The following is an 11,949-nucleotide window of genomic DNA, read 5'->3' as shown; positions in this document are numbered from 1 at the left end:
ATGTTTTGACACATTAATTTGTTTGTCACTAGAGTCAGAACTGTGTGGTTTTAGGATCAACAGACCATTTGGGAACCTCAACGCACCAGGTGAGCCAGCAGTGTTATACTGGGCAGTGTCACTGGGATGGGGACCTCGAGCATCCCGTTGTCCTGAGGTTTGATGAGGTGGCTGAGGGACACCGAGCACAGGCCTGCCTTGTTCCCAGGTGGGATTTGCCTTCCCGGAGGGCTGCCGGGAGAAGAGGGAGCAGGCAGCTGGAGCTGGGGCTGGCCGGGAGGATTGTGTGGGAAGTTGGAGGGATTTGCTGTGCTTTGGCAGCTGCTGCCAAAGGTTGTGAGGAATTAACATGTAGGGACTTACTCTGAGAACTGTAGTTCTGTTAGACTGAAATACCAGTTACTCCAAATTTATCTGCTAATCTCCCCTGCTGGAATTACTGTTCCTCTTTCCTCAAACTCAGTTGTGTTCTCTCTGTGTTGGAAACCAGTCTTGGAATAATTCACCAGAAGACTTGTTGAATCCCTGCTTACAAGGGATTCAATGATTCTAGTACTGAGCCTTTTTTTTTCTTTGTCCAAGTGTCAATTCCATATTGTTCCTTTTTGTTTTCTTTGCAAAAGTGCCCGATAGCAGTTGGGTGCCTCGTGAAGGTGTTACAGCACACCAGCACTGCTGCCTCTTTCCAGGTCCTCTCTGAGTCAGAGCACAGAGGTTACACAAATCCACATTGATTGCCACTAAGGATATTTTTCCAGAATTCCTGAGTAGCTCTCACTTTGCTCAGTGGCCTTTTGAAGCCTTGACTGTCCCTGTCACCTTTCAGAAGGATCTGCCAGCTTGTTTTGCTGCAGTGCTCTGGGACTGCTCCAGCTGCCTGTTTCTGGAAAATGAGCATTACTACTCCAGGGAAGCTCACTGCCTGATTCCATGTGGAACTCCTCTGGTGTAAGTTAGAGGTGATCCCAACGTTCTCGCTGTAGCAGTTACAAACTTCGGAGGCAGGGCTGGGCAGTGGAGCCTCCAGTGTGGCTCCAGCTGCTCCTGCCACACAGAAAAGGGGGTTTTGTGTTTTCCAAGTATTTTTCTTGAGCACTTTCATCTCCTTTAGGATATTGAGTGTGCTGCCATGCCCAGAGGTGCATTGGCTCTTGTTCCAGCAAGGATTGGCTGCCCTAGAATGCTTCCAGCCTAGCAAGAGAGGTGTGGGGTAATGAGAAATCAGTCATCCTGGCTCCAGAGGAGCCACTCGCTGCAGCTCCTTCCTGCCAGCATCTGACAGATGTTTCACAACCTCAGGCCAAGTTGTCATTGCCTCAGGAAACGTTTCTGGTCTCCTGCCTAAATATTCCTCATGGCAGTTTCAATCCACTGCTTCATTCCATGCCTCCTGTGCATGTGGGGAAGATTTATTCTCCTTTTATAGAATCTGTAAGGTTGGAAAAAAACGCTAAGATGATTGAAGTCAGTAGCTGCAGTTTTGTGTTTGTGTGGTGTGTTACATGTGGGGAAATGGCCGTTTCCTCCCTTGCCCCCAAAGCAGATGCAGCGGATGCATCTGGTGTTGGATGGAGCCTGTGCCACAGGGATGGGCCCACAGCGTTTGTGCCCTCGCCTGCACAGCTCCTTGGAAAGTGCTGGGACAGGGAAGAGCTGTGGCTGGGGGGCTGCTGAGACACAGCACAAACACTCCTGGAATGACCTAAGGACCTGTCTGCCTGACCACCTGCACATCGTGCAGGGACAAGGGGACAACAAGACCACCCTGCCACCTGCCGTTCCCCTGCTGGTGGTAGGAGCAGATACACCGCTGCTGGCATCCTGGAATGCTGCGTGGTGCTTACCTCATCCTCGGGCTGTGTCTGCAGGAGGAGGAGGGGAGCAGGGCAGGATAATGAGAGGATTACTTACAGGCAGCCTCTCGAGCCCTGCAGCTCATCTGTGCTGCTATCAGAGCTGGGGGCGGGGGGGAGGGGAGGGCGATAATTCAGAAACATGAGGCTGGGAAGTCATTTAATTAGGACGTGGAGCTGCTCTCTCCTGGGTGCAACCCACCACCCCCTTCCGGTGCTTGGGGCTCCCCTTTTCTTCCCTCCAGCATGGACAAGGCTCAACTTTGCAAGCAGCTGCTTATTCCAGTTATTAAACTGTGCACCTGCAACTCCTGCTCCCCTGTGCTTTCCCAAGCAAGAGCCCAGCAATCCATGTGGGTTCCACAACCCAGTGGTCTCTGTAAGATCTCCCACAGCCCAGAGACCTGTGCAGCTCCTACTAGTCCCATCCCTGGGGCTGCATGGCCTGCAGCAGTGATTCTGTGCCCTGAAGCCTCCAAAATCATCACTGGCTCAGTCCTTGTGTCCATCCCTGGAGCACCCCTGAGTTGCAGCTGGGGCTAAAGTCCACAGCCTCGGTTACTCACTGCCATTTAAAGGGGGTAGGTGGCAGCCCCAACACCAATTTTCTCTCTAGTACAAATCCCATTTTATTCCCCTCTGGATTTGCATTTCTCCTTGTCCTGCTGCAGCTGCCTTATGGGAACTGTCCTCCCAGGGCACAATAAACCAGCACTGCCCTGCCAGCTACTCTCCCAGTCCAGCAGCATCACTGGAGAGGCTCAGCCAGCCCTGGCTGCTGCCTGTCCACTCCCATGCTCTCTGTGGGGATTATCATCCAGGACTCATATTAACCCTCTTAATCCAGCTCAGAGCACGTGTGCCAGAGCTGCTCCTGCCCCATGGCCCATAAAGCCCTTCCCAGTTCCCAGAGCCCCAGCACTGGCCACTCCAGCACTGACCCACATACCTCCCTGCAGCTCTGGAAAGAGATTGATTTCCTGCAGCCTGACTACATCATTGCCATGGCTTCCAGAAAATAGAGGACTTTATTTATATTTTTAAGATAATTTGGAGAAGGATACTGCTCTGGAAAACAGGTGTATGGTCAGCCGCAGGGAAGCAGCAAGTAGCTGCTCCTGGAGCTCCATGAAACAGGGTTCTGGGAGCTGCACATGGGAATGGTTTCATTTTACATCTGTTTGGAATCGAGAGTATGGATTGGGCAGCCAGTGTTTTCTCTTACAACAGGCTGCCATTTTAAAGCCTGTTGCTTAAAGCCATCTTTGCTGATTAGTTTGGATTTTTTTCTCTGCTAATACAATTTTCAGCAACAAATTCCTGTAGAATGGCTGCTGCCATCCCCCTTTTCTTCTGTGTACATTAATGAGTAGTCAATTAGAAATTAATTAATACATGTTCTATGCAGAGCATGTTACCACTGTAGGATAGTGTATGACACATGAAACAACCAATTTTGTAATCCTATTACAAAAAAAAACCCCACAAGTGTGCTTGGGAGGCCCCACTGGTCTTCCAGGTGCCAGAGAATTACACTCCAATCCTTTAATACCCTGCTGGCTGCATCCCTGGCACCTTCTGCTCTGCTGGGGAGGACCCTGTGCTTTATGTGCCACAGCCTAATAGAGATTTCTGTGCATTTTTAGAAATGAATGTTTTTAAATAGAATAAACATCAATGGTTAAAAGGCTCATTCAATAACTCTTTGGTCTTTTGCAGCTTAAAAGGCTGATTGAGACCCCTGCTAGGAGAGCTGAGAAATGTGACTGCCATTGACTTTCCTCCACAGGGGAACATACAAGTCACCCTCAGCCCATCCCTCTCTGTGAGGACTTTCCTGCCCTTCCCCAGCTCTGCACTAGGCTCCCTTTTCCTCCTGTGTCCCTGTGGATCTTTTTATTCGCCTTTGTTCTGCTGACAATGGCTTTATTAACGAGATTAAAGCTGAGTCACTAAGGAGGGTTCAGCCTGTGCCTCCCTGGGTGCCTGTTGAACACCTGCTTTTTAATGAAGAAGGACTCTGTTATCTCAGGAAGGACATTTCCCTAGAGAACAAGTGTGAGGATGGGGGTGACTGTGAGCTATTTATAATTCCTGTTAACTGCACCAGTTCTCACATCCTTTGGCTCATAACCTTGGGCAGCTTTAGTAACCCTGCCCTGGTGCTGACTCAGCACTGTCCTCACTGCTCACAGTGGGGTTCAGTCCTATCTGGGTCAGTATCAGGGTATTTGTGTACTGTAAGGATCAAGTCCCAGCCTACCCCAGCCCCGTGGGGTCCTGGTTTTTGTGGGTCTGGCTGGAGCTTGTCCTCATGACTGGAACGCTGGTGGCAGCAGGGGGGCAGTGGGCACCCTCCCTTTCCCTGCTTTCTGGAGGGGCTTTCCTGAGCATCAGCTGGGGAGTGCTTCCCACCTTGAGTCCTGGGGACACAGAGATCACAACCAGTCAGAGCCATGGCAGAAACAGAGTTTATGAGGATGACCAAATCAGTCTGTTGCTCACAAGCCACGACACAGAGGTGCCAAGCGGGGCCACAGCACCGGTGGCGGCAGCGCGGGGACGAGGTGGGACACGGAGCAGTGCTGGCAGACAGAGGGGCACCAGAGCCGTGCCAGAGCTGCTCCTGCCCCATGGCCCATAAAGCCCTTCCCAGTTCCCAGAGCCCCAGCACTGGCCACTCCAGCACTGACCCACATACCTCCCTGCAGCTCTGGAAAGAGATTGATTTCCTGCAGCCTGACTACATCATTGCCATGGCTTCCAGAAAATAGAGGACTTTATTTATATTTTTAAGATAATTTGGAGAAGGATACTGCTCTGGAAAACAGGTGTATGGTCAGCCGCAGGGAAGCAGCAAGTAGCTGCTCCTGGAGCTCCATGAAACAGGGTTCTGGGAGCTGCACATGGGAATGGTTTCATTTTACATCTGTTTGGAATCGAGAGTATGGATTGGGCAGCCAGTGTTTTCTCTTACAACAGGCTGCCATTTTAAAGCCTGTTGCTTAAAGCCATCTTTGCTGATTAGTTTGGATTTTTTTCTCTGCTAATACAATTTTCAGCAACAAATTCCTGTAGAATGGCTGCTGCCATCCCCCTTTTCTTCTGTGTACATTAATGAGTAGTCAATTAGAAATTAATTAATACATGTTCTATGCAGAGCATGTTACCACTGTAGGATAGTGTATGACACATGAAACAACCAATTTTGTAATCCTATTACAAAAAAAAACCCCACAAGTGTGCTTGGGAGGCCCCACTGGTCTTCCAGGTGCCAGAGAATTACACTCCAATCCTTTAATACCCTGCTGGCTGCATCCCTGGCACCTTCTGCTCTGCTGGGGAGGACCCTGTGCTTTATGTGCCACAGCCTAATAGAGATTTCTGTGCATTTTTAGAAATGAATGTTTTTAAATAGAATAAACATCAATGGTTAAAAGGCTCATTCAATAACTCTTTGGTCTTTTGCAGCTTAAAAGGCTGATTGAGACCCCTGCTAGGAGAGCTGAGAAATGTGACTGCCATTGACTTTCCTCCACAGGGGAACATACAAGTCACCCTCAGCCCATCCCTCTCTGTGAGGACTTTCCTGCCCTTCCCCAGCTCTGCACTAGGCTCCCTTTTCCTCCTGTGTCCCTGTGGATCTTTTTATTCGCCTTTGTTCTGCTGACAATGGCTTTATTAACGAGATTAAAGCTGAGTCACTAAGGAGGGTTCAGCCTGTGCCTCCCTGGGTGCCTGTTGAACACCTGCTTTTTAATGAAGAAGGACTCTGTTATCTCAGGAAGGACATTTCCCTAGAGAACAAGTGTGAGGATGGGGGTGACTGTGAGCTATTTATAATTCCTGTTAACTGCACCAGTTCTCACATCCTTTGGCTCATAACCTTGGGCAGCTTTAGTAACCCTGCCCTGGTGCTGACTCAGCACTGTCCTCACTGCTCACAGTGGGGTTCAGTCCTATCTGGGTCAGTATCAGGGTATTTGTGTACTGTAAGGATCAAGTCCCAGCCTACCCCAGCCCCGTGGGGTCCTGGTTTTTGTGGGTCTGGCTGGAGCTTGTCCTCATGACTGGAACGCTGGTGGCAGCAGGGGGGCAGTGGGCACCCTCCCTTTCCCTGCTTTCTGGAGGGGCTTTCCTGAGCATCAGCTGGGGAGTGCTTCCCACCTTGAGTCCTGGGGACACAGAGATCACAACCAGTCAGAGCCATGGCAGAAACAGAGTTTATGAGGATGACCAAATCAGTCTGTTGCTCACAAGCCACGACACAGAGGTGCCAAGCGGGGCCACAGCACCGGTGGCGGCAGCGCGGGGACGAGGTGGGACACGGAGCAGTGCTGGCAGACAGAGGGGTTCACCAGAGCCAGCGTATCCTACTGAGGGTCTCCACAGCCTCTCTAGGGTCCCCCAGGGACTGGGCAGCAAGAAGTAATGGAACAGCTTGCCCACAGTCCCCAGCTCCTCGCAGCATGCAGAGGATGAGGATGGAGCAGGGTGTCCATGCTGCAAGGCCTGTCAAGTTGGCAGCCTCACACTTGACTGACCATGGGCTCATGGGCAAAACAGCCAAGGGTGGCTGCAGCAGGGCTGCTGGGGACCCCCCCCCATGGCATCCTTGCAGCTGGGGTGACCCCAAAGCATGGGGATGATTGCTGCGGAAGGGGCAATACCGAAAAAGCAGCTGGTGAGCCTGTCCCAAGCCCCAGAGAGCCTGGAAGGGGCATCATGGGGGGTTGAGTCCCCATGGTGGGGCAGGGGTTGCTGCTGAGGTGCAGGAGAAGTAGGGAGCTGGCTCCAGGCACACCAGCCCAGGGATGCCACTGGGGACCTCCAGGGACAAGGCAATGTACCTGGGGTCCTGAGCACCCACACCCTGCTCAGGACTGGGGCAAGAGCCTGGCCATGGCATTATCTTCCTGTGGGCATGGGCCCCAGTCCACCCCTCAGACAGCCAATTCCAGCAGCTGGGCTTTTGCTGTGCCAGCCTCCTCTGCCTTTCCTGGGGTGCCTTCCCAGCCACCCACTCTGGCCATATCCCTTCTCCATGTCACGTCTCCAGCTGCCCCTCAGCTCCCTCAGCCCCAGCCTTTGAGGAGAGCAGCCCTGGGCATAGGGATGGCAGGGGTGCCTGTGGGGATGCATGATTGGCCCCTGCCTCCTTCCCAAGGGGACAGTGCAGGAGGCAGGGGGGCTGCACTCAGGATGAGGGTCAGCATGGGCAGCACTGGGCTGCCTGTCCCGGTCCCTGGGGAACCTCTGCATGCCCAGCTGCATAGATGTGCTGGCAGACAGGAGATGTACTGCACAGTGCCAGGGTGTGCTTGGGGAGAGGTGAACAAGGACACAGCTCCTCATGAACAGGGCAGGCACTGGGCTGAGACCCAGGTCTCAAGTGCAGGGGATGGGGAGGGAGGCAGCCAGCCCCTCAACAATCTGTCAGAAGCGTGTGGGGAAGGGTGAGCATCCTCATCCTCTCCAGGTGGAGCCCCACACCCAGGGCAGCCCCAGTGGCTCTGCTGTCAGAGGGACCAGGAGGAGATGGGTGGGGCTCTCGCCTGACTGCGGGAGGAGATTCCGACGCTGCCATCTCCAGGTGCCCCCGCTGCCAGGGGTGTCACCTCTTGCAGTCATCGGTGTCGGTGTCTGGCAGCCCGGAGGCAGGCTGGCAGCTGGGCTGGACTGCTTGCACCCTCTCCTCCAGGCTGCCGCCCGGGAACACCACGTAGCGGGCGCTGACATGCTGGGCCCGTGGCTCCCGCAGGTTCTCCTTGCTGTGCCAGATGCCGTAGCCAAAGTAGACGAGCAAGCCTGCAGCGGGCACAGGGACGGCAGGGGCTCCAGCACAGCCTGGCTGCTGGCACCATCATGGCCGGCACCACAGCAGAATGTGGCACGGATGTGGCCAGTAACCCAGAAGAGCAAGAAGCTAAAGCACCACGGGGGCTTAACTGAGCTGCATGCAGGAGGAAAAGTGTCCTGCCCAAGGTTATAAGCATGTTAAGAGCAAGGGGAGCACCCTCAGTCCCTGGGAAAGGCAAGGACTTCCTGAGCCCCAGGGAGCTGCCTCAGGAGCAAGGGGGTGGCTCTGGCCCAAGGCTTTAAGGAGGATCTGAACTTTTAACAGGAACAAGCTGTAACAATCTGGGAAACAGTGAGGCTCAGGAGATGATGGGAGACCTCGTCTTGTGTCTCCAAAGGGGAACCGGAGGCAGAAAGGGGCGGGATATGCCTTACAGACCCATAAATGGGGGAGAGGAACTGCCAAAGGAGCTGGAGAGTGCCAAGACAAACCCTGTTCCCCCTCCCTGGAGCAGCCGTAGGAGCACTCACCCAAGAGCAGCCAGACGGCGAAGCGGAGCCACGTCATGTAACTGAGCTTCAGCATCAGGTATATGTTGAGGATGATGCTCAGCGCTGGGGAGAGGGGTACCAGGGGGATCTGCAGGAGAAAAGGAGTTGGCAGGGGTAACACCTGCAGGACCACATTCTCAATCTTTAAAATTACAGGGACAAAACACAGCACTGGCAAATGTGTGGGACAAACGGACTGTCACCTTGGGATTTCTAGAAGTGGCGCTTTTGTTAAGGAAAAGGAACAATGGAGCCAGGAGCTGGGAGCCAGGCTGGCAAGGTGGGCACAGGCATCATCATGAGGACCAAACAAGCTCCTGGAGTGATCCTGAGGCAACACGGTCCTTGCTAGAGGAGCCAGGGCAGGGGCATGGCAGGGAAGTGGTATCACCACTCGTGTTATGAAGCTGCATTGACATCAGGGCTCAGGTGGGCTGAAAACAGGAGCTGGGGAGCACAAGAGGCATAGAAGTGGTTTGGAGGCTGAAAATAGGCTCCATCACATAGCTGAAGGGCAGCCAAAGTAAGGAGCTGAGGTAGGAGAGGAGCAGAGGAATTGTGAGGATGCAGAGAAGGGAGCCCAAGGTGGACAGGAGCAATCCCTGGGATCCAGCCCATGGGATAGACACAGAACTGCTGGGGATGTCCTCTCCTGGGGACCAGTGGCCACACAGAGTAACAGCAGAGGCACCAACACTCCCCACACACAGTGTCCACAAACACCCTCTTCCTCTCCTCTCTCCTCCTCCTTCAGCAGTTGTGGTGCTTTCAACAAAGTGCTGTGCCTGGGACCCCTGCAGGTCCATCAGAGCTGCTCCCACCTCCCCTCACCCCTGCAGAGGGATTTCCTGCATGGGCCCTGGGCATACCTGGAAAGTCTGGGTGCTGTGCTGCTGCTCGTGTACCCAGATGAGGAGGAGGCTGAGCAGGAAGCCCAGACTGAAGAGGACCAGCAGCAGGGAGTAGCTCCAGGTGGGCAGGTGGAGGTGGGTGTTGCCAAACACTAAGATGGAGCAGAGGCAGATGGCAGACACCATCAAGGTCACCACAGCCACCGTGACCACCTCACCTGGGTAGAAGTCGCTGAGGAACTCCAGGTAGGGCTCAAAAGCTGCCTTCAGCTGCCCCGGCTCCCGCTGCTCTTTACTCTTGCCCCTGTCCACCAGGTGCAGCTTGTCAGAGAAGGACTCGTACTCCTTCAGCTCGCCCCCGGACGGGCCCTCGTGGGGCTCAGCATTGGGCTGGCCACTGGCCCCCGGTGTGGGGACGTCCCCCTTGTGCTGCTGGAAGCGCAGGACGATGATGCTGGCAGCCACGAAGGTGTAGGCCAGCAGAGTGCCGATGGACAGGAACTGCACCAGGGCCTCTAGGTCAAAGACAAGGGCCAGCAGGGCCATAAGCAGCCCAAAGACCACGATGCCGACCACGGGCACCTGTGTGCGGGGATGCACTCGGGAGAAGACCTGAAAGAAGAGCCCATCCTCAGCCATGGCGTAGACGATGCGCGGCAGGGAGAAGAGGTTGCTCAACAGAACTGTGTTCATTGCTGAGGGATGAGTAGAAGAAGGAAGACCCCATCAGACCCAAACCCAAACCGGAGGTTGTTCCCAGCCCCCAAGGCAGAAGGGTGGGCAGCTCCCTCCCACCACTGCCTGTACTCACCACAGATGGAGCCAGCAGCCACCAGAAACCCTGCCCAGGCGTAGCCCCTCCTGTAGAACGCATCAGCCAGGGCAGAGTCAGGGTCCAGCGTGTGCCAGGGCACCATCAGCGTCAGCACAACTGACACCAGGATATAGGCACCGGTGGCCAGCCCCAAGGAGAAAGCAATGGCCCTGGGGACAGCCCTCTGCGGGTTCCTGGCCTCTTCACTGGAGGCTGCGATGACGTCAAAGCCCACAAAGGCATAGAAGCAGGTGGCTGTGCCAGCCATGATGCCCGACAGCCCATATGGGGCAAAGCCACCCTCCTGGGTGCTCCAGTTCTTGGGCTGTGCGAGGACAAAGCCCATAATGAGGATGAAGAGGATGACGCCCATGCTGATGGCTGAGAAGACGTGGTTGAGCCAGGAGGACACTTTGGCCCCAAAGGAGATGAAGGCAGTAGCTACCAGCAGGATGGCAGCTGCCAAGAAGTCTGGATAGCGGGCCAGGAATGGCACCTGCCAGGTACCCACGTGGGTCTCAGTGAAGTTCTTGATCTTGTGGTTAAAGATGGAGTCCAGATAGCCACTCCAGGCCCTGGCCACTGCAGCCCCCCCGATCATGTACTCCAGCAGCACATTCCAGCCGATAAGGAAAGCCCAGATTTCACCCACGGACACGTAGGTGAACATGTAGGCAGAGCCTGTCTTGGGCACGCGGGCTCCAAACTCAGCGTAGCAGAGAGCAGCCAGGAGTGAGGCAAAGCCGGCGATGATGAAGGAGACGATGACGGCGGGGCCGGCGATCTCCTTGGCCACGGTGCCTGTGAGAACATACAGCCCAGAGCCCACCATGCCCCCGATGCCCAGCAGCGTCAAGTCGATGGTGGAAAGGCATCTGTTAAAGGATGTCTCCATCATGTCATCCTCCAGGGTCTTCACCCGGTTGAGCTTCTGGCAGAAGCGGGTCAGGTCGGTGGAGCGGGGCAGCCATCTTGCCATCGTGGAGGCAGCGGGCCCTGCCCTCAGCAGAGTGAGGGGTCCTCAGCAGTGAGATCCTGCCTGGCGACCTGCTAGAGGGACAGGAAGAGGTGAACATTCCCTTGGTAGTGAGGTATCGAGTGCTGGGGACAGGGTGGAAAAGCCACCAGGGCACATTCCAGGTGTCCCTGGCTCCTCAGCCAGCACAGAGGTCAGCAGAGAGAGTGTGTCCTCCTCCAGGGGTGGCACAGGACAGGGACATGTGCCAGTGTGCCAGGTGGCAGGCAAACCACAGCACTCACAGGGCAGCATCTCCCCATTAAAGCCCAAACCAGTCTGCTCTGGCCCTGATGAAGGTTTCCTTGCTGCCTCCTCTCCACCTTATCCAACATCTACTTGAACTTCGCCCTGCTGTGCCAGGACCCCACCACGGGGGCATGCAGCATCTCCCTGCTCCCAGGATCCTGCTGCTTCCCCAGAGGTTGCAGCAGAAGTCCAGAGCAGCTCCCATGGGAGTCTCCAAGGAGACCAAGAAACAGCCAGTGCTAGGGACCAGCCACACTGGCAGCTGCCATCATGACAGTGGGAGGACACAGCACTAGGGACATTCAGGTGCTGCTTCCCAGCTGCTCTATGGGGTGATTGGTGACTCTGTGGACACTCTCCCCTCCCAGTTGCCCTCCCTCCTGTGCCAGAAGCCCCACACCTACGTAAAAAAACATGTCATGCTCGGAGGGCTGGTGCAGCCCCACTCCAGGGTCCACATCTCAGAGGCCAAAAGGTCGTGGAAAGCCTACGAGGAGATGGAATGACAGGACCAATGATGGCCCGTGAGGACAGCGTGCACAATCCGTGCTGGCTGAGACTCCCAGCCCTGCACATCCAGGTCCCCGCGACCGGAGGCGTTGGCACTACCGGGGTCCCCAAGCCCAACAAACGCAACAGGCGCAGCTGGGAGGATGCGGAGCTCGGTGCCCACTGGACACGGAGCATCCACGGAGTTCGGGGTGGCCAAGGGTGGGGACCTCCAGACCGAGGAGGGTGTGTAGGGGTTACAGATTAATCCTGGGCGGCGAGAGGCGATAATTTCGCCCCTGTTCAGCCCCGCAACGATGCCGGTTC

General features: G+C 55.1%; 1 protein-coding gene across 4 annotated transcripts; it reads right to left on the bottom strand.

Moving 5' to 3' along the window:
* Positions 1–1,282: 1,282 nt before the first annotated feature.
* SLC7A4 (solute carrier family 7 member 4) lies at positions 1,283–10,941 on the bottom strand. 4 transcript variants are annotated; one of them, XM_031062449.1, is made up of 5 exons: positions 9,867–10,941; positions 9,074–9,750; positions 8,184–8,292; positions 7,568–7,661; positions 6,061–7,509 (listed from the first exon to the last, which is right to left on the bottom strand). In XM_031062449.1, exons 1-5 carry the CDS (start codon positions 10,846–10,848, stop codon positions 7,320–7,322), a joined length of 2,052 nt encoding a protein of 683 aa, XP_030918309.1. In that variant the 5' UTR covers positions 10,849–10,941; the 3' UTR covers positions 6,061–7,319. The 4 variants fall into 4 exon arrangements, with proteins under 4 accessions (XP_030918310.1, XP_030918309.1, XP_005427651.1 ...); XM_031062450.1 differs by lacking the exons at positions 6,061–7,509; positions 7,568–7,661 and adding an exon at positions 1,283–1,429; XM_005427594.3 differs by having other exon boundaries at positions 7,318–7,661; positions 9,867–10,848.
* Between the last annotated feature and the right edge of the window lie 1,008 nt (positions 10,942–11,949).

This window comes from Geospiza fortis, unplaced genomic scaffold (assembly GCF_000277835.1).
Source record: "Geospiza fortis unplaced genomic scaffold, GeoFor_1.0 scaffold224, whole genome shotgun sequence".
Taxonomy (NCBI): Eukaryota; Metazoa; Chordata; class Aves; order Passeriformes; family Thraupidae; genus Geospiza; species Geospiza fortis.
The sequence above is the reverse complement of the archived record's forward strand: the minus strand, read 5'-3'. Positions and strand labels throughout refer to the sequence as shown.